The sequence below is a fragment of the Fragaria vesca genome, linkage group LG2, assembly GCF_000184155.1.
Source record: "Fragaria vesca subsp. vesca linkage group LG2, FraVesHawaii_1.0, whole genome shotgun sequence".
Taxonomy (NCBI): domain Eukaryota; kingdom Viridiplantae; phylum Streptophyta; class Magnoliopsida; order Rosales; family Rosaceae; genus Fragaria; species Fragaria vesca.
In genome coordinates, this window is record NC_020492.1 from 4622907 (window position 1) to 4649647 (window position 26741).

At 38.2% G+C, this 26741-nt stretch overlaps 2 protein-coding genes and 2 pseudogenes across 3 annotated transcripts; all 4 read left to right on the forward strand.

Moving 5' to 3' along the window:
- Positions 1–994: 994 nt before the first annotated feature.
- On the forward strand, positions 995–2906 carry LOC101304048. Its single transcript, XM_004289794.1, has 2 exons — positions 995–1224; positions 1345–2906. Exons 1-2 carry the CDS (start codon positions 1068–1070, stop codon positions 2535–2537), a joined length of 1350 nt encoding a protein of 449 aa, XP_004289842.1. The 5' UTR covers positions 995–1067; the 3' UTR covers positions 2538–2906.
- Positions 2907–3537: 631 nt separating this feature from the next.
- Positions 3538–5440, forward strand: LOC101300118 (annotated as a pseudogene).
- A 1221-nt stretch (positions 5441–6661) lies between these two features.
- Positions 6662–22956, forward strand: LOC101300415 (annotated as a pseudogene). The gene is made up of 32 exons (XR_184122.1): positions 6662–6760; positions 6852–7025; positions 7181–7276; positions 7387–7456; positions 7569–7693; positions 8499–8639; positions 8727–8884; positions 9336–9504; positions 9594–9692; positions 9934–10011; positions 10096–10155; positions 10264–10421; positions 11139–11340; positions 11742–11861; positions 12485–12564; positions 12661–12765; positions 13763–13840; positions 14505–14593; positions 14858–15006; positions 15786–15926; positions 16014–16121; positions 16374–16484; positions 16972–17076; positions 17201–17311; positions 17489–17667; positions 17802–18264; positions 18653–18760; positions 19024–19082; positions 19769–20153; positions 20682–22226; positions 22384–22591; positions 22683–22956. The product of XR_184122.1 is annotated as an uncharacterized LOC101300415 (transcript).
- Positions 22957–23968: 1012 nt separating this feature from the next.
- On the forward strand, positions 23969–24774 carry LOC101304630 (peptidyl-prolyl cis-trans isomerase 1-like). Its single transcript, XM_004289796.1, has one exon. The coding sequence runs from the start codon at positions 24040–24042 to the stop codon at positions 24562–24564; it is 525 nt and encodes a 174-aa protein (XP_004289844.1). The 5' UTR covers positions 23969–24039; the 3' UTR covers positions 24565–24774.
- Positions 24775–26741: the final 1967 nt, after the last annotated feature.

Sequence of the window (26741 nt, forward strand, 5' to 3'; positions counted from 1 at the left end):
TGTATGGTCCTCCTTACCTTCTGTAACCTCATCATACATATTAGTATGATAGAATGCCATATTCTATATGTACAATTACCATTTTTGGCCTTCATTCACCAAGTCTCTGATATTCTTTCTCTGCAGATTTCCAAACAGCACCAATACTAAGTAAATCACAATACCACCTCGGTCGCTTACGATCGAAGTTGTATATTCACGAATTTGTTTACCAAATGATGTGTTAATGTCGGATTACAAATACATAAGTTCCATATGAAATACGAGTAAAATAAACACTGTCGTATCATTTGGTGAATGATGTTAGGCAAAATAAACACCGTCAATGCTTGTAAATAACCACTTTGTAACTTATAGGCAATACATACAAGTTAGGTTTTCTGCAGGCTTGATATTCCAGCTGCACTATTGCACTACAAATAGGCAATACGATATATATGAGTGTGCACATCGAATACACATCATGGACTTTCAATAAAAAGAACTTGGTTGGTATATGAAATGACTGATCGATATTGCAGTTGAAGTGATCACATGAATTACATATACGGCTCAATTATGCAAATACAACTCAAATTTCTCATCTCCTCCTATAAAAATCTTCTCCAACTGTGAGGAAATGAAAACCAAACCACTTCAAGAGAAATCAAAGTGGTCCAGAATTCATACCTGTAAAAACATTAGCCAGATTGATGAGATATCCATCGTTTTATGTCAAAAGAAACGGTATTAATGGGGAGCTGATTAAGTAGGTTTAGACAGATAATGCATCAAGCTTTTGCAGTTGGGAACTCATTCAATACCATTGAAAGAGATAATGGCATAGCCGCTATGCACGTTATTCGTTATCGTCTCTCTCTCTCTCTCTCCCCCGAACGCTAGGTCATCTTCTCCCCAAAACCAAAGAGGAGGAGGGTCCCTGACCTCATGTGATGCCCTTAATTTTAGTGTCGGTGTGGCCTTAAAACCACTCCCATTAGGTCACTATATAACTGGGATGAGTATGTGAGACTCCATATCCAACTGATCAGTTCCTCTTCTTTCTTTTTTGGGTTTGGTCTTCCCCAATGAAGATCTCTCATCTGTGCCTCTTCTTGTCCTTGTTGATCTTTGGAGCCAGCAGCTTTTGCTACGCCGATGATCATAAGACAGTTGAGGTAGTTGGTTTTGGAGAATGTACCGACTGTGCTGAGAAGAGCATTAAGACCATTCATGCTTTTTCAGGTATATTTATACGTACAGTTTTCATTTCTAGCTTGTTTCACATTGAAGTGTCGTCTAGCTTGTACGTGTTAATTTTGTGCATGTCATACATGTTCTGAGCTTTGTTGATCGGTTTTGCAGGTCTAGGTGTTACAATCGACTGCAAGACCGAAAGCGGCAACTTCGAGAGGAGAGGAGCCGGCAAGTTCAATGAGGAAGGCAAGTTTTCGGTGTCGATCCCGAAAGAGATTGTGAAAGATGGAGGATTGAAGGAGGAGTGCTATGCACAGCTCCACAATGCAAAGGCCACACCATGTGGTGCTCATGATGGACTTGATTCCACCAAAGTGGTGTTCATTTCTAAAAACAGTGATGGCAAACAAACCTTTGGAATTGCCGGTACTAAACTGAAATTCTCACCAGCTACATGCCCTTCTGCTTTCTTTTGGCCTCACTTTAAACACCCTCTTCCCAAATTGACCAAACCACACCCTTTCTTTAAACACCCTCTTCCCAAATTGACCAAACCACACCCTTTCTTTAAACACCCTCCAATTTTCCCTTTCCCTCCAAAAATTTACCCTCCATTCCCACCCAAGGTCACTATTCCTCCATTCTATAAGAAACCCTTCCCTCCCAAGGTCACTATTCCTCCATTCTATAAGAAACCCTGCCCTCCCAAGATCCCTATTTTCAAGAAGCCTCTCCCCCCACCAGTCCCAGTTTATGTAAAGCCCCTCCCTCCACCAGTCCCAGTTTACCAAAAGCCTCTCCCTCCACCAGTCCCAGTCTACAAGAAGCCACTCCCTCCACCAGTCCCAGTCTACGAGAAACCAAACCCTCCACCAGTTCCAGTCTACAAGAAACCATGCCCTCCACCAGTTCCAGTGAAGAAACCACAACCTCCACCAGTCCCAGTTTACAAAAAGCCCCATCCTCCAAAAGCACCCAAAAAAGTATGCCCTCCACCAGTCCCTGTCAAGAAGCCAACTCCACCACCAGTCCCTGTGTACAAAAAGCCACTTCCACCGCCGGTTCCGGTGTACACAAAACCGCTTCCACCGCCGGTTCCGGTGTACACAAAACCGCTTCCACCGCCGGTTCCCGTGTACACAAAACCGCTTCCACCACCTGTCCCAGTGTACACAAAACCACTGCCACCTCCAATCCCATTTTACAAGCCAAAACCGCACCCATGGTTCAAGCCAAAGCCACACCCATGGTTCAAGCACCCATTCTTGAAGCCTCTGCCTCCATTCCCCAAGATCCCTCATCATCCTTTCTTTAAGAAACCACCACCATACCCACCACAGAGTACTTCTCCCAAGGTTTAATTTGCTTGCCCTAGACTGCAGGCCTTCATTTATTTGTTTACATGTAACTAGCTGCAGGATGATGAATATTGTTGTGTGATGATCAAGCCACTTGCATGAGTGGAATAATAAATTATAATTCCTTCAAGCCATAGAGAGATAGAAATCGAGGAGCAGTACTGTTGTTATAGAGAAAGTGATATCAGGATAACTGAGAGAGTGCAAGTGAGAGAGGGTCCGTACTGCAAGTGAAACAAAGTGTTTCTTGATTCTATTTATTGATGAGTTTGACTTGTGTTGATTGTGTTTCTAGTTCTACGCGTATACCGTATACGTACGTCTGTAATCTGCAATAATGTTTGTAAATAAAAATTTCAGTCTTTCAGATGCATATATGGGACTCTGGAAACTCCCACCAAAATTGAGCATATACTATATACCAATCGTTAAGTTAATTTTCGCGTTGTGAAGTTTGTAATTAAGATATGGGATTATGAATGTTAATTGTGTGATGATCATCCGGTGAAGACTAGTGTTCAAATTCCCACCCTTTTCATGATAAGATATATATACCAAACTCGATCTCTACTCTAGTCTCTACTACATCTTTGTTCCTATTATAAGTTGCATATCTCGATCCTGAGCTGTACAGTGTTCTTTGATAAATTGTTTACTTTCTTATGGAAGTCATGATCGAAATGGTAAAAGATCATTCATGTTGAGCCATGAATTTCAGCGTATATAGGAAACCTTGTTGTATTGTTTAACATTAAGACTTCATAGCCAACGACCAAATCTTAATGCATGTAGGAAACCTTATTGTCATATTAGGAAACCTTGTTGTATGATAAAAGATCGTGATCGTATTGTTTAACATTAAGACATGAAGTAGGAAACCTTGTCCTGAGTGAATACTGCTTCTTTGGTGCTCAATCTCTGCCTATGTATACTAATCGGATCACCCATCAACAATTACAATTCAAAATCGTCTGTAAGCACAAAATATCTCCCGTAATAGAGAATGGCATTGGCTGCTAAAGACGGGGCTCCGGTTATCGGTATAGATCTTGGAACAACTTATTCATGCGTCGGCGTTTGGCAACACGATCACGTAGAGATTATAGCCAACGACCAAGGCAACAGAACCACACCGTCCTATGTTGCTTTCACGTGTTTGATTGGTGATGCCGCTAAAAACCAAGGCACGGTAAACCCAACAAACACTATCTTCGGTACGTGATCGATCTATTCTATATTTCTCAACTAATCAAATATTAACTTGAACAAGGCTAATCTTTATATGCATTGATTAATAGATTCTATGTTGCCTTAGGCTTCGATGCCTCTGCATGTAATTCTAAACGTGCCTATGTCACAAAAATCAACACAATTTTGACCGCATATCATCTTCTTCTAGCTAGATTCTATTCATAATATTCAACTGAATATGTTTTTTTTTTTTTACATTCTTTCAGGCGTGAAGAGATTGATGGGCAGAAAATTTAGTGACACATGTGTTAAGAGTGATATAAAATTATGGCCTTTTAAAGTTCGTGGTGTGGGTGACAAGTCCATGATTGTTATCGACTACAAGAATGAGAAGAAGCAATTTTCAGCTGAGGAAATATCTTCAATGATTCTTAGTAAGATGCGGCAAATAGTAGAGACGTATCTTGGGACGACGATAAAGAATGTTGTTGTAACAGTTCCAGCATACTTTAATAACTTTCAATGACAAGCGACAAAAAATGCTGGTGTGATTGCTGGCTTGAATGTGATGCGTATTATTAATGAGCCTACAACGGCAGCTATTGCATATGGTCTTAACAAAAGGGCAACGACTATTGGTGGTAGAAATGTTCTTATTTTCGATCTTGGTGGTGGTACTTTTGATGTATCGCTTGTCAAAATACAAGACGAGATTTTTGAGGTAAAAAGCTACTAGAGAAAATACAAATCTTGGGGGTGAAGATTTTGATGATAGAATGATGGACCATTTTGTTCAAGAGTTCAAGACAAAACACAATAAGGACATCATCAATGACCCAAAAGCATTAAGAAGATTGAGAACTTCTTGTGAGAGAGCAAAAATAACTCTTTCTTCAACAACTGAAACCACCATCGAGATTAATTATTTATTTGAGGGTATCGACTTCAACTCTAAAATAACAAGAGCAAAATTTGAGGAACTCAACATGGAACTCTTTAGAAAATGCATCGAGACTATAGAAAGATGTGTAAGTGATGCTAAAATGGATAGAAAAATAGTTGACGATGTTGTTCTTGTAGGTGGATCTACTAGAATTCCCAAGGTACAACAATTATTGCAGGATTTCTTTAATGGTAAAGAGCTTTCCATGAGCATAAATCCTGACAAAGTAGTTGCATATGGTGCTGCCCTACAAGCTGCAATTTTGCGTGGTGGCATTGAGAAGGTGCAAGACTTACTCTTGTTGGATGTAACTCCACATTCCCTTGGCTTAATGCGCCACATAGGAGACTATGATGTTCTTATCCCAAAAAACACAACTATTCCCACAAAAAAAACTAAAGTTTACACAACTATCCATCAAAACCAAAGTGGTTTGATAGTTGATGTATATGAGGGTGAAGAAAAAAGAGCCGAACAAAACAAATTATTAGGTCAATTTTTGCTTGATGGAATACCTGCTGCTCCAAAAGGGGTACCTCAACTCGTTGTTTGCTTCGAGATTGATGCCAATGGGATTTTGATTGTATCCGCTGAGGAGAAACGACTCCGACTTAAGAACAAGATCGTAATTTCCAATTATAGATGCGGATGTGGATTATCTAGTGTGGAAATTGCGAAGATGATTAAGGACGCGAAGAAGTACAACTTAGAGAACAAAGAATATAATAAGAAAATAGAGGCTAAGCATGCATCGGATGACTGCCCAGTGTAGGCTAATTGACGCTAGGCTAATCAGAGTTGAAGTTCCATGACTCTCATTGCATAGTTACAGATAATATGTTTGTAATTGTTAATTTCTATTTTTCTTAAATGTGTAATTGTTAATTTCTATTGGAGTTTATAATTTATATGTGAACAAGACGTCAAGATGTCTGCGAATTTTCTTCTTTCATCTTGGAGTCTTTTGAATGGCGTCCATGTTTGGTTCATGGAATCAAACCATTGAGAAAAGAAAGTCATTGTTTTCCATTGTTTGAAAACCAAAGGAAAAAAAGTGGGAAAGAAATTGTTTTCCATTGTTTGGAAACCAAAGGGAAAAGAGAGAAATGGGAGAGGAAAGGCTCGGGTCAACACTTGTTTTGGTGTTTTTACCAGGTCGACCCAACTCTTCTTTTAAAACGAAATGGGTGGCCCATATTTCATCTAAGATTTGATCTAACGGCCCAAATTAAATCTCTGTTTTCATATTTTCAAATAATGTAATTGCTTACCGAAATTTTGATAAATCATAGAAAATACATCGACGCCTTGAAAAATAATCTAAAGACGGTGGTGAACTCGTGTCGACGCGTGCTTCGACAACGGGGCCTAAAATCGAAGACTTGACATTTTGAAAAAAAAAAAAAAAGAGACTAAAAAAAGGAACCAAACATATAAATTTTGATTGTAAAATTTAATAAACAATCACTGTCACGTGGCGACCCAGAAACTAAAATTGTGAGTGAAAACTCCAATCCAATGTTAGTGTCACATGACGACCCAGGTAACACCCATAGGCCATAACTTAAGCTTTCCCCAACGAAGGGAAATACCATGGTGAGTATATATATTTTGACATGTATGATATGAGTCCCGTTTAGATAATGCATCGTTACATTTGTTATTTATGCTCAAATATTATTGAATCTCAATTTAAGATCGAGAATTTACTGAATTATTATTCTATATATATTGAAATAAATTTTTGATAAGAGTCAAACATAACTGAATAAAAATATATTTTTAAGAACAATGAAATCATAAAAGTAACCTAGACAACCCGTGGGATTTCATGTTATAATTACTTTTTGGGTTTTAGGAGCATAAACATGGCCATAAGCATTAACCAAAAAAAATTCTGAGAGTTTCGCCAAAAGCGCGAAAAAAATCAAACTAGACATAAAACCCTCAACCTACTCAACTCCTACTCAACTCTCTGGGGGCTCCTCCGTCAATGGCCACCGTCGACGCCTCTCTCTGGTGGGACCCCTTCTCTCTCTTACTCACCGACCTCGAGAACGCTCCTCTCTCCGACGAGCTCCCTCCCAATCTGGTAAAACCTAACCCTCTCTTCCCCTCCTTCTCTCATCTTCTATGCATTTGTATCTCCAAGTCTTCAATTCGCTTCCTGCGGTGTTGCTTAGGTCAAGAAATTGAAGGCCAATCACGCCTGGTTCGTCGACACAGTCTCCCTCTTCAAGCCGCCCAGCGAGAAATCGAAGGCCGCTTTGGATTCACAGCTCGTCAAAATCGGCTCTCACCAGCTGGATGTCAAGCCTGAATTGAAAGACAAGGCTCTCACTATCAGCTCCTATTTGGTGAGTTCGAGCTTTTAATTCACTCTACAGTTGTGTTTCTTGTTCGTGAATTGAATATTTGTGCATTAATCTTTGGAAATTGTACTTCTTTTATGCTTGTTGACTGTATCGATTGTATTGCCGATTGTCGAGTTAGTTTGATGTTTTGATTTCAGTGTCTAGATGAGGTGCAATCGTACATTCTCGTGGAGAGGTCTCTTAAGGAAAACAATGTAGCTCTTGACTCTGAGGCGCACGAGTATGTTCATGCGGTTAGTATCTCACTCGCAATGTGTAACTGAATCAAGCGTTGGAATGTCAAGTTATTGCTTCTTGTGAAATGTGCTTGTGAATTGTGACACTTTTTTTCTTATGCATGCAGGTGTTGATTCACTATTACATTGAGCGGCAGTGCTTGCTGAAGTGTACCAGGAGTATTCTCATGCTTGCTTGTAAGTCATTTACTTCTCTAGGATATCGTTGCTACTTTCTGAAGCTGAACTTCCAACAATGTTTGAAATATGTACTTACAATTACACGTTGGATGCAACACAGTGTCTCTAGGAATTGACTCTGAAGAACGTAACAGTATTAAGGAGGAAGCACTGAAGTTGATTTCTGATGGATTGGAGAAGAAATTAATATATGTGCTGCAAGACCTTTTATCTTCCAATCCCCCTGAAGAAATGGTATGTTCCAGTCCTGGCACTGTTATATATGGTTCTTATGTAATTGTATTGACTTTACTCGTTTAAAATATATGATCTATCCCGGACCATTTTGGTTAATACCCCATTCACGTGTTCTTAACTCTTCCATAATTTCATTCTTGTGGGTTATCAATATACAGAATACTGAAAGTTGGTTGATGTTGAAATCAAATTGCACCTCTTCCCTTTTAATTAGGTAGCTGGTCCACTGATTTATAAATTTTTGTCCTTTTCAATTAAAAGTTTTTATCCTTTTAAAAAACACTATGTCTTATTGCATGCTTGACTATCTTTGACTACAATGTTGATAGTGGGATCTGGTAATCTGAGACAATGGCTATACTATCTTCTGTATTTTTTATTTACTAGGCTTGCATTTTGATACTTGATAGTGTGTTGAAGTTATTTTGCTACTAAAAATTGAGGTACTGGTGAGATTGGTCACTGTAAAAGCGGCTGGAGGAAGTTATTTTTAGTGAATATTAACAATAGCTTCCTGTGCTTATGTGATATTTTATGGCCGAAGAAACATGTATTAGTTGTGTACATTTATTTGGCTATGTCCGTATTACATTCATATATTTGCTAGCAGTCCAGCACAGAAGAGTATATGCAGGTTTAGCTTTTGTTAATCAGATATATCAGTAACTGTTTAGTGTGCTAGCTTATTTAGTCCTATGGTTCCTTGATTACATGCCCATGTACGGAAGTGTGTATTACCATATGCATACATGCATGCTTTTGTTTGAGGACCTGATGTTGTCTTGTCTGGATGCTTTATTAGGATGTTGATCTTTTCAGTTTGTGGGCTGAGGAGACACTAATCGAAGACAATTTGGTTTTGGATATTCTTTTCCTTGCTTATTGTGAGTCACTTTGTACTTGCAAAGGTGAAACATGGAAAGCATTATGCTTGCTCTATAAGGTATCTTGTTATCTTTGTCAAATAACTGTATTTGTTCATATTCTATTCTCTCATTCCTAATCCTTCCTCAAAACCTTTGTCTTATAGGGAATTTTATCTGGGTCATCTAACTTTGAAAAGCTGGCAATATCAACTGAAGCACTACATTCTTCTTACCAAGCCAAAGTTCAGCTTCTTCTAATTCTAATAGAAACCCTAGACCTGGAAAGTCTTCTTCGAATGGTCCATGATGAAATACCTTTCAGGTTTTTTGCTACTTGTTTAATGTTACTATTAGTAAATTATCGTGGGTGAAATCAATGATTTACTGATTCTAAATATCTCTATGCTACATAAACATCTCATTTGTTGCACTACAACAATATCATTCCCTGGCTTATGTCACTAAGAATGAAAATTCCCTTGAGGAGGGAAAGGGATGGATTCTGTACTTGTGAGGCAGATATCTGCATGCTTTGAATTCTTCAAGATAGAATTAGAATACCAAAGCATGGTTCTGTTTTGATTAGATATTGTCCACAGACCATGAATAACAAGTAGAAATGTTACTACATGAAGACTCTTAAGCCTCATTTGTTTAACTGTAATCAATCACCTACCATTCAGGTTTATATGGTAGTCTTGGTAACTCTAGAGCCACATTTACTTTAACTCCCTCCCTTTATTTTATTTTATTTTTCTAAAAATGTATCCCAGGAATGGTGAATCTGCTATTACTTTGGCTGATATCCAAGAGATTGAAGCAATAATTTCAACGTTAAATGCGTTTGAAACAAAAGAGGCGGGCCCATTAATTCTTGCATGGGCAGTGTTTCTTTGTCTGATTTCATCACTTCCGGGCAAAGAAGAAAATGACATACTAATGGTATGTCATATGTGCAGATGTTGCTTCATCTTCCAGTCTATTTGAATATTATCAATGATTACTGATTTTAATTTTATCCTATTTTCCAGGAAATTGATCATGTTGGTTACGTTCGCCAAGCATTTGAGGCGTCATCTTTGACTTATTTTGTAGAAATCCTTGAAAGTGATGTGTTGAAGGAATCTGATGTAAGTTATTCTCATTTTAGGTGCGAGGGTACAGAGTGATTTGTTCTAGGTGTTTTCCAGTATGTTGAGGTTCATTGGTTTTCCCCTTTACTGCTTTTCCTGTTAAAAGACTTGGGATACGTTATCTGAAGTTTCAAGTAGTTTTGATTGCATTGTTTAGGGCTTTTAAGTATTTTTCTTCGGTCTCTTTCCCTCTTCATTTCCATAAAAAGAAGTGATAACCTTCTTCTTCTTTTTTTAGGGGCCTGTTGCTGGTTATCTGAGTGTGTTGAGAACTATTATATCTGCATTTATCGCAGCTTATGAGATCAATCTCCAGGTAAATGTACGGTGCACAAGTGCAAATTCATATAAGCTTTTGTAGGATGCATTTCTTATTTCTTTTGATTTGTCCAATATGCAGATGGAAGATGGCACTCTTATGTTAATACTGGATATTCTTTGCAAAATCTATCAGGGAGAGGTTTGGACATGGCTTTTATCTACAGCATCTGTGGTTCTGATCAATAGATTCTTTAATCCTAGTTGTTATTAGTGTATTATCACTCATTTGTTTCTCTCAATTTTGCAGGAGTCACTTTGTATCCAGTTCTGGGACCGAGGAAGTTTTATTGATGGTCCTATCCGGTGTCTTCTTTGCAACTTAGAGAGTGAATTTCCTTTCAGGACTGTGGAGCTTGTTCGCCTTCTATCATCCCTTTGTGAAGGAACTTGGCCTGCTGAATGTGTGTGAGTATACTTATATGGCATATTGTTCGTATTTAGTTTTGATATGTTCTTTTAACAAAATGAGTTATAAATCTGGTCGCCCTTTGGGTGCTGAATTGACTTCAATTTGGTTCTGAGGTAGTCCTCAGGTCAGGCTTCTTTTATTTAGGTGCTGAAACATAGGCATACTTGATGGATTTTGAAGCCTACAATACAGAGGGAGCAATAGGAAAACTTTTTCTTGCTGCTATTTTGAAGCAAAACAATGAGAACTAGAGAACAAAATTACAGCAGTACTGCGGGTACAGTTCTTGTAGATTAATTGGAAACTTTTTTATAATCAATATCTGGTCTGGTCTGGTCTTGCATTGAAAGCTTACAGCATTAATGCAGTGACTAAAGCAGATATTATTCGTAGTAGCTTGGGAATGACCAATGTCTGAACCTTACGAGTCCAGTCAAAAGATGGGATTCATCTTCACTATTTGGTATAATATGTTCATGCGTTTGTGGGAGTATTACCCTCTATACTGAAGATTTTGCTGGTTTTGTGCAAGCCTTTTCTTTTGAAATATGATGTTTACACATTTTTCACGGCAACACTCCCTAATCCCTAGGGAATGGCTGAAAAAAGCTCCTTATGATTATGTTTATTTTTTTAATCTTTTCCTATACAAATGTTTGATGCTTATTCTATTTTGATGTGTATTCTAATCAATTTGCTCTTTCTGTGAGCAGGTACAACTTTCTGGATAAGTCTGTTGGGGTATCATCCTTGTTTGAGATTGCGAACAATTCCTTTAGGGATGTCCTCTCTCAAACTGTTGAGACGAACTTCCCATTGCATGTTCCTGGACTTGAAGGATTGGTCATTCCCAGTAAAACTTGTGGCAGTATATTGAGATTAGTTGGTGAAAATACTGCTCTTGTTCGATGGGAGGTAAATGATCAATTACTGATGTTTGTTAATTGCTTTTTATCACTTAATTTGTTTGCATCTGGCAAGGATCTCATAGTTTCACTGACAATTGGTGATGGATTCCCAATGCATAGGCATTTTTCTCGGAATGTTGTATTTTTCTTTCTTCTTCAATGTATTTTAGTTGGTCTATCTTTCTCATGTTGTATGAAGAAGCTGTTCTTTTGGTCTTATTACTTATTACGTTTGTGGCAAAATTATCTCTATTATTCATAAGTGTAGCACTAAAATGCACATGTGTGGTAGTATTTCATTTATTTGTTAATATTTGTCTTTGTTTTCATTTGCTAGCAAAGCTGTGATTTCCCTTTTACCTGCCAATTCTATTTAGTTCTGTGCTAATTCATGTCTCTTTTATATAGTATACACAATCGGGGGTGCTAGTGTTGCTCATGCGCTTGGCCCAAGAGCTATATTTCAAAAGAAATGAAGAAGTTCTTCTTATCCTCAACCTGCTTAGCAGGATGGTTACCTTTAGCATGGTAAAGTTTTTCATTATTCTTTGCTAGAGTATGTAAGGATTTGGAACTGATGAATGAGATAATTTTCAATTATTGATGCAACCTAGTTGGCTTAGTAGTTACAAGTTAACTGCTCTGGTTAGATTGTAATATTTTATCAGTGCGTTTGTTATTATAATTATGACAAAACATTCAACTCTTCTCCGCAAATAAGTTCCAAAAGTTTCAGCATTCTGTTTAGTGTGCACAGTCAGGTGTGGACTAAATTTCTTTTCCAATTGGGAAGTTATCTAAAATTTTCATGCTCTTCAAGCTGTTGCTCATTATGTGAGTGATCAAACTACTACTCTTGAAAATAATAAATAAAAAAGTTATTATTTTGTCCAGTTGCCAGATTTAAGGCAATAATGAAACTGATACCCCTTTTTCCCTCTTATTAAGTAATTTTCCGCTGAAGAAATAGAACTATAGGTCTCCTCCTTGCCTCATAATAACTGATTCTTTTCCTCTTTACTGTACTGTTCTGAATATGTAGCCAAGTCTTCTGAGTTCAATATAAGGCCATGTTAACTGTGTTTTATGAGGTTTTGGTTCCTTGAAATTCTTGCTATTCATGTAACAATCTACTTGTGTTTTATATCTAGGCTGTGTGCTTTGCCTTGATGGATATTGGGAGCTCTTTGCATTTCCAATCAACTGGCATGAGTGGGCAGAATAACATGTGGTAATGAAGCAACCTTTTGTGCGTTGTTGGGATTTTCTTTTCTCTTTCTTTCCTATATTAAAATGTCATCTCATTGTGTATTTGTTTTTCATCCAGGGTGGTTGAGATGATTAGCACTTTAGTGAGAAGGTTATCTCCTACTCCTAGTGGTGCTGCTCTAATGTCCGTGGCTATAAACACTTTGGCAAAGATGTTAAAATGGTAACTTCATTGTCTATCTTCATTGAGTTGTTCTGAATTTTTTATTTACTTTCCTTTGGTTCAGTATGACTATAAAGAACAAAAAAGTTGTTTGCTTTGTCATTTCCATTGCAGTTATTCTTATTATTTGGTAGATTCCTTCCCATCTTGGCTAAGGGTGTTGTGCAGTCTTTGATGAGCTTAAACTCTCTTAAGCCTCGCATGTCATCCTTCTGCTATTTATTTAATAAATGAAACCCTTTATTTTTAGAAGTAGCTAGGTGATACTGAAAGAAATGTTATGACTTAGAGGAAAGTGCTTAGGAAAGTAATTTCTAGTAAGCAAAAAGGTTTTATTAGTATAGAATAAATATAGCTATAGACATAGCAATTAAGCTCTACATTTATATTCATATGTATGAATCTGGAAAATCTTGCATCATGAAATTTGGGAGATCTCACAAAGAATAAATTGAACCACCGGTTCGTCTCCTGTATTATTTCTTAAACACAGTGAACAAGCTGTATACATATACATATATTCGTATTGTGGTTTAAGCTGTATACTCAATACATGCATTCTTTAAAAGGACATCGAAGTAAAACTGTCAGAAATGTATAATTCTGAATGTAGCTTATTGCTCCATGTGCTTATCCCAATATAATGGCTCATGCTGCCTGATTGGGTTTTTTTTTTGGTGGGGTGGGGGGGGGGGGGGGGGGGGGCGGGGGGCGGGGCGGGCGGGTGAGAGGTTTAGGTTCAATTATTTCTAGCTTAAAGTTAGTATTTTTGCCCACCTAAAATTGATTACATCTTGTTTGTTCAAGCTGATGTGAGTTCAATCGCTTCTGGTGCCAGCAGTCTTAGTTTGGCAGGACATACTTGTTTCAACTTGGAGTGCATTGTTAAACTAAATTCTCCTGTATGGGATATATCTTAGGTCTTTTAATTGTTGCTTGAACTTTTTTTTGGCATAGGCCGAATAACCTCTGTCTTAACGTTCATCTACTGTGGCAGTTCCCCTTTTCATGTTGCTGAGGTGGCCTTAAAAGCAAATATGTTTGATTTTGAGATTGGCAACAATGGTTCATCAAGGTAACATCTTAAATTGAGAAGAATTGCTTTCTATGTATTGCTGTTATTGTTCATATACAAGAGTGCGTATTATGTTTGTACTTTTGAGTAAGTTAATTGTGTGCAGTGGAGTTATATGTTGCACCATTTTTTTTTTCTTTCAGTTTTGAGTCTGGATTTCTTCATAATACCTTTTGTAAATCTGTATACCTTTGGCCATATCCATGTCTTGTTACCATTGTTCATCTCATACAGCCCTACCTATTTCCTCATGAAGGATCCAGTTATTTTATGGGATATTTCTCTCCTGTGTCACTGTTTTTTTTTTCTTTTTTTCTTTTTGGTTTTACATTTCCCCTTTTTAGTTAATGTAATGGAAAGACCAAGAATGGCTTCTAATGACATCTATGTTGGTAAAGGAGCAATCAACAAATCTTACTGCTAAATTTCTAGACGGAAGAAAAAAAAATCTTGATTGCTCTCTAAAAATCTCCTTCTCTTGTGCTTTGTATGAGGCAGCCTTGTACAATGCAGTTGAGGATTGTTTCCATGGTGTCGGGAGTTGATTATTCGTCTAATTTCTTCCACATTTGTCTTATAGTTTTCTTGTCTTTGTGGTAATGTTGATGCCTCATCAAGGCTAGGGTCAAAGTTTGGATTTGATTCATTCTTATTGATCTATCAGTGAATCATGGCTACTTTCTGGAAAACTGGCGAAGATGCTTATAATTGACTGTGAACATAATGATAGTGACTGCACATTGACTATATCAGGTATATTTTGCAGTAGACCTTTTAAATGATTCCTTTTTGCCTTCATCTATTTGTTTGTCTAAGTTGCATATTGTTAGAATCTGTTTTTTCAAGTATAACATCATTTTCATCTTTTGTCGGCATACCATAATATAGGAGATTAATGATTAATGATTAATGATGTTTTTTTTTTCTCTTTTGTTATTTTTGCTTTCTGCAGTTGTGCTTCAGAATTTCCTGTATATGTGCTCTATTCTTGACATGAATGATTTTCAAACCTTGCAGTGCTGGACTTTACTCTGCAGTTCATGGAATCAGGTGTGAAGAATGATGGTGTACTGGCTTTAATTGTTTTCTCTCTTCAGTATGTTCTAGTTAACCACGTGTACTGGAAATACAAGTTAAAGCATACTAGATGGAGAGTGACATTAAAGGTAAAACTCATGGTGTCTCCTATGCTGGTACTGTGACACAAGTTCTTTGTTTATGTTTAACTTGATGATAAACTCATTGTTGAGTACTGAAAATTATAAGGTTTTGTGTACTGATCTGGTCCTGATAAGTGTAGTTGGATTTCCCTACTTGACTATACCATCACAAATAGGGAAAAATTGAGAGGGAATAGATAGAAGCCACTTGAGGCAAGAGTCAGATTGTCTCCTTCCTTTGGGATTCCATGTCTAAGCATTTCAAGGATATTGCCCCTAGTTTGATGACTTGATCTTATGGATCAGTCTGCTGTATTGTTTTGGGGAGTAGCTTGGTCTTGCAGGTGTTTTGCTGTTGTGGGTTCCTTTTTCTGTTTCTTTCTCAATCTCTCTTTGGAATTCCATCTTGAGGAGAGCTTCTAATGACTTATTATGATGACTAAGTGAGGACTTTCAAATGAACGGTTGGATGAATGTTTTAACTTTTAATTGATATTTTCAAATTCCCATGTGCATTTAATCCAACCGTTCATTTGAAAGTCCTCACTTGGTCCTCATTAGAAACTCCCCCTTCCATCTTGTGCATTTTTTTTGGGTATATTCTTTTCATTCTTTCAGTGAAAGGTCTTGTTCTTGTCAGAAAAAGTCAAATAGGTGCATACTGTAGGATATGGTCATGAATTTAATATACGTTCCTTCTGGGAGTAGCCTTGGTCTTGCAGGTGTTTTGCTGTTGTGGGTTCCTTTTTCTGTTTCTTCGTCATTTTTTGGATTTACTGTTTCAGGTGCTTGAAGTGTTGAAATGGTGTATTACATCAACTTGCTCTGGAAACCTGGATGAAGTCATCCTGGACAGGATATTCTGTGATTCATCCATCCATAATACTCTCTTTCAGATTGTTTGTACAACACCACAAACATTAGAGGTGGGCCATTTGTATCTTCTGATCTTATTTGGTCATTAGCAGCTAATGTTATGTTGTGCTTACTATAATGTATACACTTTTTTGTAGAGACTATGCTCCAGTCGTCTTATTGAGCTAACAGAGGTTGAAGGTTTACAGCTGGCTATATGTTCTGTTCTAGATGTTCTTTTCATCATGCTCTCCAAATTTACTAAGGTACATATGGAAGTAAGATAGTAGTGATCGTGAAAGAGTTACGTACTTATGTTGCATTTGTGTATTTCTCTGTTCTTTCTATGAACTGTATAACAAAATCTTAAGTCTGTCTTTTCACCTTCCTAAAGGGTCTATGTGGGGAGTCAACCATATGGATGTGTGAGAGTTGTCTCTTTATCATTGTATGACAGTTGATATTATATATAATACTTTTATGTAGAAAAACTAATGTTGGGTTATGTTTATTTCCAGGATACATCGTCCAGCCTTCCAATTTTTCACCAAGCAGTTTTCTCCTCAGCTACAAAACCTATTCCTTTAGTTGCAGCTCTTGTATCATTCATATCTTATTCTCGCAATCCGGTATGGTCTTTCTCAATGCTTATTGATTTTATACTCTGCCCTCCACTTGGTTGTTTTTCTTTTTGTGTCTTGTTCCACTTATTGTTTTCTGGTCAATTGAAATGTAAGTTTGCTGCTCTTTTGTGTACTCATGATGACATTTTGACTCATAAGAAACTAATAGTTACTCGTAGCTGCTCATTTTATCCTTATCCTTGTTACCCTTGCTTTGAGCTTTGAGCATGAAAGGTGTAGTGTTAATCTTCTTCACCCTTATGCTATATAATGCATAGAAAGCTGGCAGTATATACATTTCATTTGCATGTCATTACATGGAAGGTTCATTCCGGCAATAATGTGGTAAACATGTCTTTTTCAGCCCCAATTATCTCTACAAATCAGTCCCAAGTGGTGTATGTTTAGTGTTTGTTGATAGGATGTGAGTGTGGGATCATTTCAACAATTGTACTTGAGCATTTTTATTAAAAATCTGAAGTTTCTTATGCAGCAAATTCAAGTTGGTGCTGCTAGGGTTCTGTCAGTGTTCTTGATGAGTGCAGATATTATCCAACCATATTTGTTTGGAAGCAGCTTTGGCCTAGATGATACACAGGTTGCATGTTTGTGTTTATGTTTATCTCTTTTCTTTTTTTTTTCTTCGACTGATTCCTTGTAAGTATAGTCCATTTAATGTACTGCTTCTAAATCTGCTTGTTGCCTTTCTACAATTTTGGTAGATTGGAGATCTGAGGCATGGAATTAGTGACATAATACTTGAGCAGTCAGTACTGAATGAAGATCTCTTTGTTGCTGTAGTCAACCTGCTCACTTCTGCTGCACGTTATCAGGTTTGTTACATAAGGTTCCAAGTTCTACATTTTAATGTTCAGAGTATCACTTGTATATTTGTCAGGCCAAGTTGGCTGGTTCACTAGATGTTTTCTCATCAGTCACCTGTCTATCACTTTTTCAAAAAATATATAATTAGCACGATTTCTTTTTCTGATTAATGTATTTCCATACAGCCTGCTTTTCTTGTTGCTGTGTTATCCACCAAAGTGAATAAAGATGTCCAACTGAGTAATTCTGCTGATGTGAAGCTGCCAACAAATGAAGTTCTATCGAGGTCGTCTGAGTTTGAAAAAGCAAGTGTTGTGGATGCAGTGCTGCATCATGTTAGAAGATCTAATGATCTTATCAACAGGTATGTTGTTATTAAATATTCCAACTGTAGTCTGCTTTCAAGTTCTTTTTCCTTCCATTATTACCTTGCAATCTTAGTTTTTGTGCCTTTCACTAAACTGTCCTAATTTTTTTGTTTTACTTTTTGATATGCAGCAATCCCCGTATACTTCTGAATGTTCTCAACTTTCTAAGAGCTCTGTGGCAAGATGCTGCTCGGTACTTGGATATTTTAGAATGCGTGAAACGCTCTGAAAATTTCTGGAGAAACTTGTCTAGTTCTATTACAGTAATTTTGAGTGCGAAAGCTTGTCCACCTGAGAATTTAACTGAGGCCGAAGCTGATGATTTCGGATATAGATATCAGTGTGAATCTTCGATATTAGAAATAATGGCGCATGATGTGTTCCTGCAAAAGAAACTGTTACATGCAGAGTCACTTGTAAAACAAGCGACTGAATCACAGGGCAAGATACAGAATACAGGGAGAACTGAAAAATCTGAAGGAGAAAGTCTAGAGGATATTTTATCAGCCTGGTGTGGAAGCTCAGTTTGGGGCAATCTGACCAAGTCACTAAGTCATAGTGAATATGACACCAGTCTATATTTGCGGGCAAAGGTGACTTATTTTCAAAGTTAATAACTGAAATTTTTATGTGATTTTTACCTGAAACTTGTAAGTCATAAATGCTTCTGTCTGCTATTGTCTTCACTTGGTAAGTCACTTATCAAAGTAATAGAAACTTGGGTTCTGTGGTTTTTGTTGGCCGATCATTCTTATATTACGTACATCCCAGAATTTTGGTTACGGCTTAAGTCAAGTGTTCCAAGAAACGAGTATTTTTAAGAAAGGTTTTTTTTTTTTTTTTTTAGCTATATTACACTATTCCATCTGTTGCTTATGGCATCCATTAATATTTATTGATTTTTCTCTGGTATTATGTGTCTGATTGTTTGCTACATTTACTTAATATTTAAACTACAATAATCATAGTTATAATTCGCAGGTTGCTGCCAGTTCAGTCACCGCCCTTGTCATGGTGAAATTAGCACAGGGTGATGCTGGAAGTTTGTCCGTGCCATTATTTGAGAAGTCCCGCATCCTTTCAAATAAGGTGTGATACTCTTTTGATTGTAGTACTTATTTGTTTAGACAAAGCGTATGCTGCTGAAACCCATTACTAGCTAGTCCCGCATCCTTTCAAATAAGGTGTGGTACTCTTTTGATTGTAGTACTTTTGTTTAGACAAAGTGTATGCTGCTGAAACCCATTACTAACTGATCAACTTAAATTTAGCACTTTCCTTATCTATTATTGTGATTTTAAGTTTGCATGACTGACCAATCTGACCGACGCTGTTCTCGGCCTTCTTTGCAGCTCAGAAGTCATCCTGCTTTTTCGGAAGTGTTAGCTAAATACTCACTGCGTAGTTACAGGTAATATGTTTGTTTTTGCTATTTACAAGTTTCTATTGGAGTTTATAGCATGTATGTGAACAAGACATCAAGCAAGACATCTGGGAATTTTCTTCGATCATCTTGGATGCCGTTGCTACTGAAAATTTCTGGACACTTTTGAGTGCACCTTCTGCTAAATGTAGCTTCAGTTCACTCATTATCTTATATGAATGATTGCGTGAAACTTCAGATATGAGTGCCATACCTTCTGTAAAGAAGTACCGGATGGTTTCATGAAACTATTGTTCTTGTTATCTCTTGCATTTGTTGGTATTGCTTGTATGTCAATTGACTGGTGATTAATGCTGTTTTCGGCCTTGTTGGCTCCTTAGACCAAACATAGGCAGATTTGTTTGTCTGTGTGCATATGGATACCTCTTCACATTACTCTGAATCTATGACAATATATGGGACATCCCCATGACATGTTTTGTTGCTTGCTTTATTGCCATTGAACTTGAACTTGGTCTGTCTTTTGGAATTTTGGCACACTATGACATGTATAGTTGTGCTAATATATGACAATATATGGGACATCTCCATGACATGTATAGTTGTGCTAATATGCATTTTACAGTCAACTTCTATTTTCTGTTTCACGTATTACTCTTGTAGTAACACTTGTTATGTTCTTTCACATAAATTCTATGTTTATCTATCTCCAGTGCAGAGAAGGAACAAAATTATTTGATACTCAGCGATCTTTATTATCATCTGCAAGGGGAGGTAGAAGGCCGTGAAATTGGTGCTGGATCGTTTAAAGCACTCTCTCGGTTCCTAATTGAATCAAACATTTTTCAGACATACCAACTAAAGTATGATGGCGATCTTTTTATAACTGGCAAAGATGCATACATGTTTGATCTGGAACGTATAAGAGCTGATTTGGGATTAGATTTTTGGGATTATTCAACGTGGAAGGATTCAAAGGCGATTGCTGAAACAATGTTGCATCACATGAAAAATGTGAACTCAATGGTATTCCTCACAAGCTCGAAACTTTCCGCACTGAGAGCATTAAGAAGTGTTCTAACTGTATACTTGGATGATGTGAGTTCCTAAATTAGTAATTCCTTTCGGTTGTTTTCTACTTCTGATGTTTCTTATCAAAGTTTTTGTCCACGTTGTTCAGGAGTATTAGTGATACTTGGTGAATTTTATTACAATGCTAAGTGCTAACCCTATGTCTCATCTAATCAAGGTGTTTAAGAATGTAATAGATGCCCTAGGTTTGATCTTTAGATATGAGATCTAGAGATATATTAATTTTTTTTTTTTTTTGGAGAAAAGATCTGGAGATATAGAATTGGAACTGAAGAATGAAACATGTAATTAGCTTTCCCAACAATCTTTTGTGAATTACTTTTTTGATCCAATCAAGAATATGATACAAAGGAAAATGATTGTTGAGGTTTCTACTTTGATTTAGGCATATGTGATATGGCTTGATTTCGCTTGTCAAGGTTTCAGTTTCTTTTGTTTCAGCATACTATAGTTTCTCTTTAAATCAATTGATTCTACTTGGTTTGCTTTTGAATGTCCCGTTTTCCTTTTAAAATTAATTCCTGTCTGCTGCAGTCACTGGAGGCGAAGAGCACAGCGCAAGAGATGTCTGATCAACTGGTTTTCCCATGCATAGATCACATATGCCAGAATTTCCTTGATACAGTAGAATTATTGGCTCCAGAACTTGGTGCCTCTGAAGAAATCTTTCACTTCCTTGCAGCTCAAGCAGAATTGCTTCTATACCTTATGATTTCTGCACACAAGAGCTTGCCTCCATCTGTTTGCATTCTTGTGCTAAAAACATCAGCTGCTGGCCTCAAAGTGTTGAGTGATTTCCAACCATTAGTTACTGGGTCATCAGTTTCTGTGGTTAGCTCTACAGTCAAGCTGTTACTGATGCTGCTTCTCTCAGCAGTGAAGTTAAGTTTGGTTGGGGGAAGAGATATGGTATCTGTTGAAGACATGGCTAAAATATCTAATATGAGTCTACGTCTGCTACCAATTCTCTGTAACCATATTGCTAGTGCTGAGGATTGCAGACTCTCGCTCACTAATATGGACTTGATATTGAGAAATTTCTTGACTCCCAACACTTGGTTTCCCCTCATACAGAATCACCTCCAGCTTCAGCATGTTATTCTGAAACTTCAAGATAGGAAGTCTCTCGAGTCTGTGCCTATTATAATGAAGTTCTTTTTGACTCTTGCTCGTGTGAGGCAGGGTGCAGAGATGCTTATAAATCACGGATTTCTATCGTCTCTGAGATTCTTGTTTACTGAATACTTGGATGATAGGTCTGCTTCAGTAACAATGGCGAATAGTCTTTCCAACTCATCTGACATAATGGAAAAGCCTAAACGAATATGGGGACTGGGTTCAGCTGTCATCACAGCTATGGTTCAGTCACTAGGAGACAGTTCTGCTTGTTCTGATGTTGTGGAGAATGTAATACCCTACTTCTTTTCCGAGAAAGCATATATCATTTCATACTATCTCAGTGCACCGGAGTTCCCATCTGATGATCATGACAAGAAAAGACTTCGTGCTCAGCAGAGACAAACCTCCCTTACTGAGCTTAAAGAAACTGAGCACACTCTCATGCTAATGTGTGTGCTGGCAAAACATTGGAATACATGGGTTAAGGCCATGAAAGAATTGGATTCCCAGTTGAGAGAGAAAAGCATCCATCTTTTAGCATTCATCAGCAGGGGAACTCAACGCCTTGGAGAAACTGCAAGTTCTAGTGCCCCACTCATATGTCCTCCTATGCTTAAAGATGAATTAAATAGTTGCAAGAAACCCTCGTTTGTCAACAGTAGTTGTGGATGGTTTGCTCTTTCACCACTTGGTTGTGTTTCAAAACCAAAAGTGTCAGCTGCCTCAATCACATCAATGGCGCTGACTACTAAAACTCAAGCAACTGCAAATGGATATCACATTTCCCAATCGCACTTCTCAGACATTATTGCCCTGCAGATTTACAAAAATACTTTTCTCTTATTGAAGTTTCTCTGTTTACAAGCTGAGTGTGCTTCTAGAAGGGCAGAGGAGGTGGGATTTGTTGATCTTGACCATTTTCCTGAGCTTCCAATGCCTGAGATCTTGCATGGCTTACAGGTAACATGGTATTTTCAGCATTTATCCATCATTGAAGATCTTGGGATGTCCCGGTGTCTGTTTTTGATTATTTCAGTATACAAAAGTTTGATCACTTAATTTCGTAGATGTTTTTTTTATTTTTATTTTTGACATGGATATGTTATCTCTGATGTAGGATCAAGCAATTGCCATCATTACAGAAGTGTGTGAAGCTAACAGAGTGAAGGAGATTCAAATCGAAGTCCAGTCTATATGTTGTTTATTGCTACAAATAATGGAGATGGCGATGTACTTGGAACTTTGTGTTCACCAGATATGTGGCATAAGACCAGTGCTAGGGCGTGTAGAAGATTTTTCGAAGGAAGTTAAACTGTTGATAAAAGGTACCCACAAAACTCCATTGCAATGACATCTTGTGTTACCTGGCTTTTAAAATCTAACAATTGATTTTATCCTTTGGAATATGTTTTGTAGCAACGGAGACGCATGCTTTCATGAAACCGTCTCTGAAGTCCTTGAAGCAGATAATGGTGGTTGTCTATCCCGGATTGGTACAGGCAGAGGACTTTTTGTGAGATAGGTCTTAGATTCTTAGTGTGCATAGGTGAAAGCAGTAGAGTTGTAAAGAAGGCCAGAATTTGGCATAACCTTCTTCTCTGGCATTTCTTGTAACACGAATAGCTAATTCACTCTCTGTTCTAGACTTCTAGATTACAATTTAGAATATATCTGTTCAATCTGTCACATGCTTTATAAGATAGTGACAATATCTTTCGGCCGTTCTTTTCGAATTTTTGTTTTCATTTTTATGAACTCTATGATGGACAAGATTTCTCAGAATCCTTGCCATTCATGATTGTCGTTGTGCGGCTTCTTTTTCGTCCTCTTTCCCAGAGGTGTCCATCATTGGCTTCCATCTCTTAGTGGGGGCCTATAATATCTTTACAGGGACAATGTACCATTAGATTATTAAGATTCCTGAGAAATTGATGCCACTAATAACCTTCAACGAGTTCTAGTCACTACAAGTATTTGCTCACATAACCACAACACCCGAAACCCTAGTAGCCATTTTTTTGCTTCTGAACGATATGTTTCATTAGATAGCGTCGGAATATCTATTCTCTGGAACATTAACCGTTAGGCTAGTCTGTGTCGGTATTCTCCACACGTTGAGTTAATCCAATCATGTTTCGATGCTCTGAAACACTATAAAACAGATGATCGATGTTGTCAAATTGGCCGAAAATTTTTAACAATGAATTCTACACATGAAATATTTGTTCCCACATTAAACGGATCCAATTCATGGGTTGGTGGTATCCAATGGGTTTGGAGCATGATCCGGATTTTCAGATCTTTTGGATTCTCACTCTTTGGAGCCTAGTGGGTGAAAAGAAAATACTGACCGTTGTTAAATCCCCATCAGTGTCAGTAAAACCAGTCAAATTGGCACGCTTTCGTTCACTTTTTGATTTACGAGCATGTGCAACACGTGTACCCCTCACAGGCGCCCCCCCCCACCCAAAAACGACGTCGTAGCTCTCTTCGTCACGAAAAGTCCAAGAACCCTATCCGATATAATAGCATATACTCCCCTCTATACCCACTCCACTTAACCCCGGGTCCCCATAACCCAACCCTGGTTAGCCCAACCCAACCAAGGTTAATTCCTACCCGCTAGGATCGTCCCACGTGTTTAAATCCAACGGCGGAAACGAGGTCGGCACTGATATAAACCCCTGGAGGCTCGTGACCTCGTCCACGCAAATCACAAACCCTATTTCCCCAAATTCTCTGAGAAACCCTAACCTCTCGAATCCTCGCATCCATGGCTGCTCAAAACCCTAAGGTGTTCTTCGACATGACGATCGGAGGCCAGCCGGCCGGCCGCATCGTGATGGAGCTCTACGCCGACACCACCCCCCGCACCGCCGAGAACTTCCGTGCTCTCTGCACCGGCGAGAAGGGAACCGGCCGCTCCGGCAAGCCTCTCCACTACAAGGGATCCGCCTTCCACCGTGTGATCCCCGGGTTCATGTGCCAGGGAGGTGACTTCACCGCCGGAAACGGCACCGGAGGCGAGTCGATCTACGGCGCCAAGTTCGCCGACGAGAACTTCGTCAAGAAGCACACCGGCCCCGGAATCCTCTCCATGGCGAATGCGGGCCCCGGGACCAACGGATCTCAGTTCTTCATCTGCACCGCCAAGACTGAGTGGCTCGATGGCAAGCACGTCGTGTTCGGCCAGGTCGTTGAGGGCCTCGATGTCGTCAAGAACATCGAGAAGGTCGGGTCCGGCTCTGGAAGGTGCTCCAAGCCTGTTGTTGTTGCCGACTGTGGCCAGCTCTGTTAGACGACGTGTCGTTTCTGTGATCGGCGATCGTCGTTTCTCTGTTATGATGGGTCCTCTTTTCCTTCTATGTTTAAATTTCGAATTTTAAATTTCTGTTTTTCGTCGTAGATGGGTCGCTGTCTCTATCTCTAGTGTTTGAGTTTCTTATGGTATTGGGGCCTTTTGGTGGCCGTGGTTGTCGAATTATCAAATGATCTCAGACTTTTTATATGTCGTGTTGACTGAGCTATCCTATGTTTAAATAAAATAGGACTTAATTCTCAGTTGCTCTCTTTTTCGTTCTCTATTTTTTGTTCTGATTAATCTATATTTAGTCATGCTTGGATGTTTGATGTCGTATGAAGCTCCGCTGACTTTTAATTTGTGGATGGATAGTCTTTGTGTGTTGAACCCATAAGCACATGAACTGGGAAGGGTACATTTTGTGGTCACAAATCGAGTTTGGATTTGATGTTAAAATGCACCCTTTTGAATCAAGATGGCTCCTATATATTTAGGAATTTAAGATGGAAATAGAGTATATTTTTACCAGTTTTGGTGAAAACAAAAACATCTTAAATGGCTAGTTGACTCTGATATTCCTATCCCACTTCAGATGCTAGTGTGAATTGGTTAGTCTACATGACTGTCAATAAATGGCTGCCTTTAAATTTCTTGTACTTGAAAATCTCTTGTTTTCTGTTTCTCTGTTGGCAATTAGTAATGCTTCTTATCATGATATATACTTTGACCAAAGGTTCAGTTGCCGTTGCTCTGATTGATTTGGCCACTGCACGGATTGATTCCATATCCAATGTGTTTGACAAAAGAATTAGAATTGTGTTTGTGCGAGGTTTTTTCTTTGTATTACATGGGTGAGGTTTTTTCTTTGTATTTAAAATCTTCACTTACATGGGTGTGGAATTGATTATCATTCTGGTAATCCATATGACTGTCATTATAAATGGCTGCCTTTCAATTTCTTGTACTTGAAAATCTCTTGTTTTCTGTTTCTCTGTTGGCAATTAGTAATGCTTCTTATCATGATATATACTTTGACCAAAGGTTTCAGTAGCCATTGCTCTGATTGATTTGGCCACTGCACGGATTGATTCCATATCCAATGTGTTTGACAAAAGAATTAGAATTGTGTTTGTGCGAGGTTTTTTCTTTGTATTTAAAATCTTCATTTACATGGGTGAGGTTTTTTCTTTGTATTTAAAATCTTCACTTACATGGGTGTGGAATGCTGTTCATGTAATGTTTGTTCTGGAGATCTGGAATTGGTTTGACCCCTTGTTTCACTGTCATTTTGTTCATTTAGAAGCACACCTGCTAGTTCTTTTGTGTATTTATTATCATGTTTTGTGTGGCGTATTCTTGCTTGTGTGGTTATTTTATTTTGGGAATATGGAGAATGAGGAGCCAATTCATTTCGATGCTGCTTCCTTCACTTTGTCACGTGAAAAAATTATTTACCCCTCTTCTAGCCACGGCACCCGCTGTGAGAATTTGAGAATGCTCAATTTGGGGTTTTTGATTGATAAAGAAGCGGATCTTGTTTCAGTTGTTTAGACATCAATGGGAGAAGATGGGAAGTCTACTGTTGGGTAACAAGTGCTAAAGGAGGGAAAGAATAGGAATGGTCTGGTATGGTGCCGGTGGGTTTGGGGATTTAACATGAGCTCTGTATTTTTCGTATGCTATGATGATCGCCTCGTGTTCATCCCTTGAGTTGGGAAAATGAGTTGAAGATCCATGTGTTGGTGCATAGGTTCCCACAACACCATATTTAACATTGCACTCCCTACATTCGCATGGACAACACCATATTTAACATTACACTCCCTATATTCGCATGGACAAGTTAACATCTATCTCAACATAATTCAAATGGTTCACGAGTTAAAGTGGAGTCTTTTGTCTTGGCTTGAAACTTGATTATTCCATATTCTTCCATATTATTATGTAGCTGCTGCTTAGATTTCTCATCAGGATATTGGGACAATGCAGCATGATGAGACACCTACTAGCCTTTACTTTCCCAGATTGCAAGACGATCTAATGAACTTGCCGAAAGACAGCGTGGCCTGAATACTATGATGGGAGGACTGTGGTCGTTAGGTTGCGAAGCAGGCTTGCAAATTCCAGATTTGGTCCATTGCAGGTTACTTGGTGGCCAAGATGATGTTGGAACA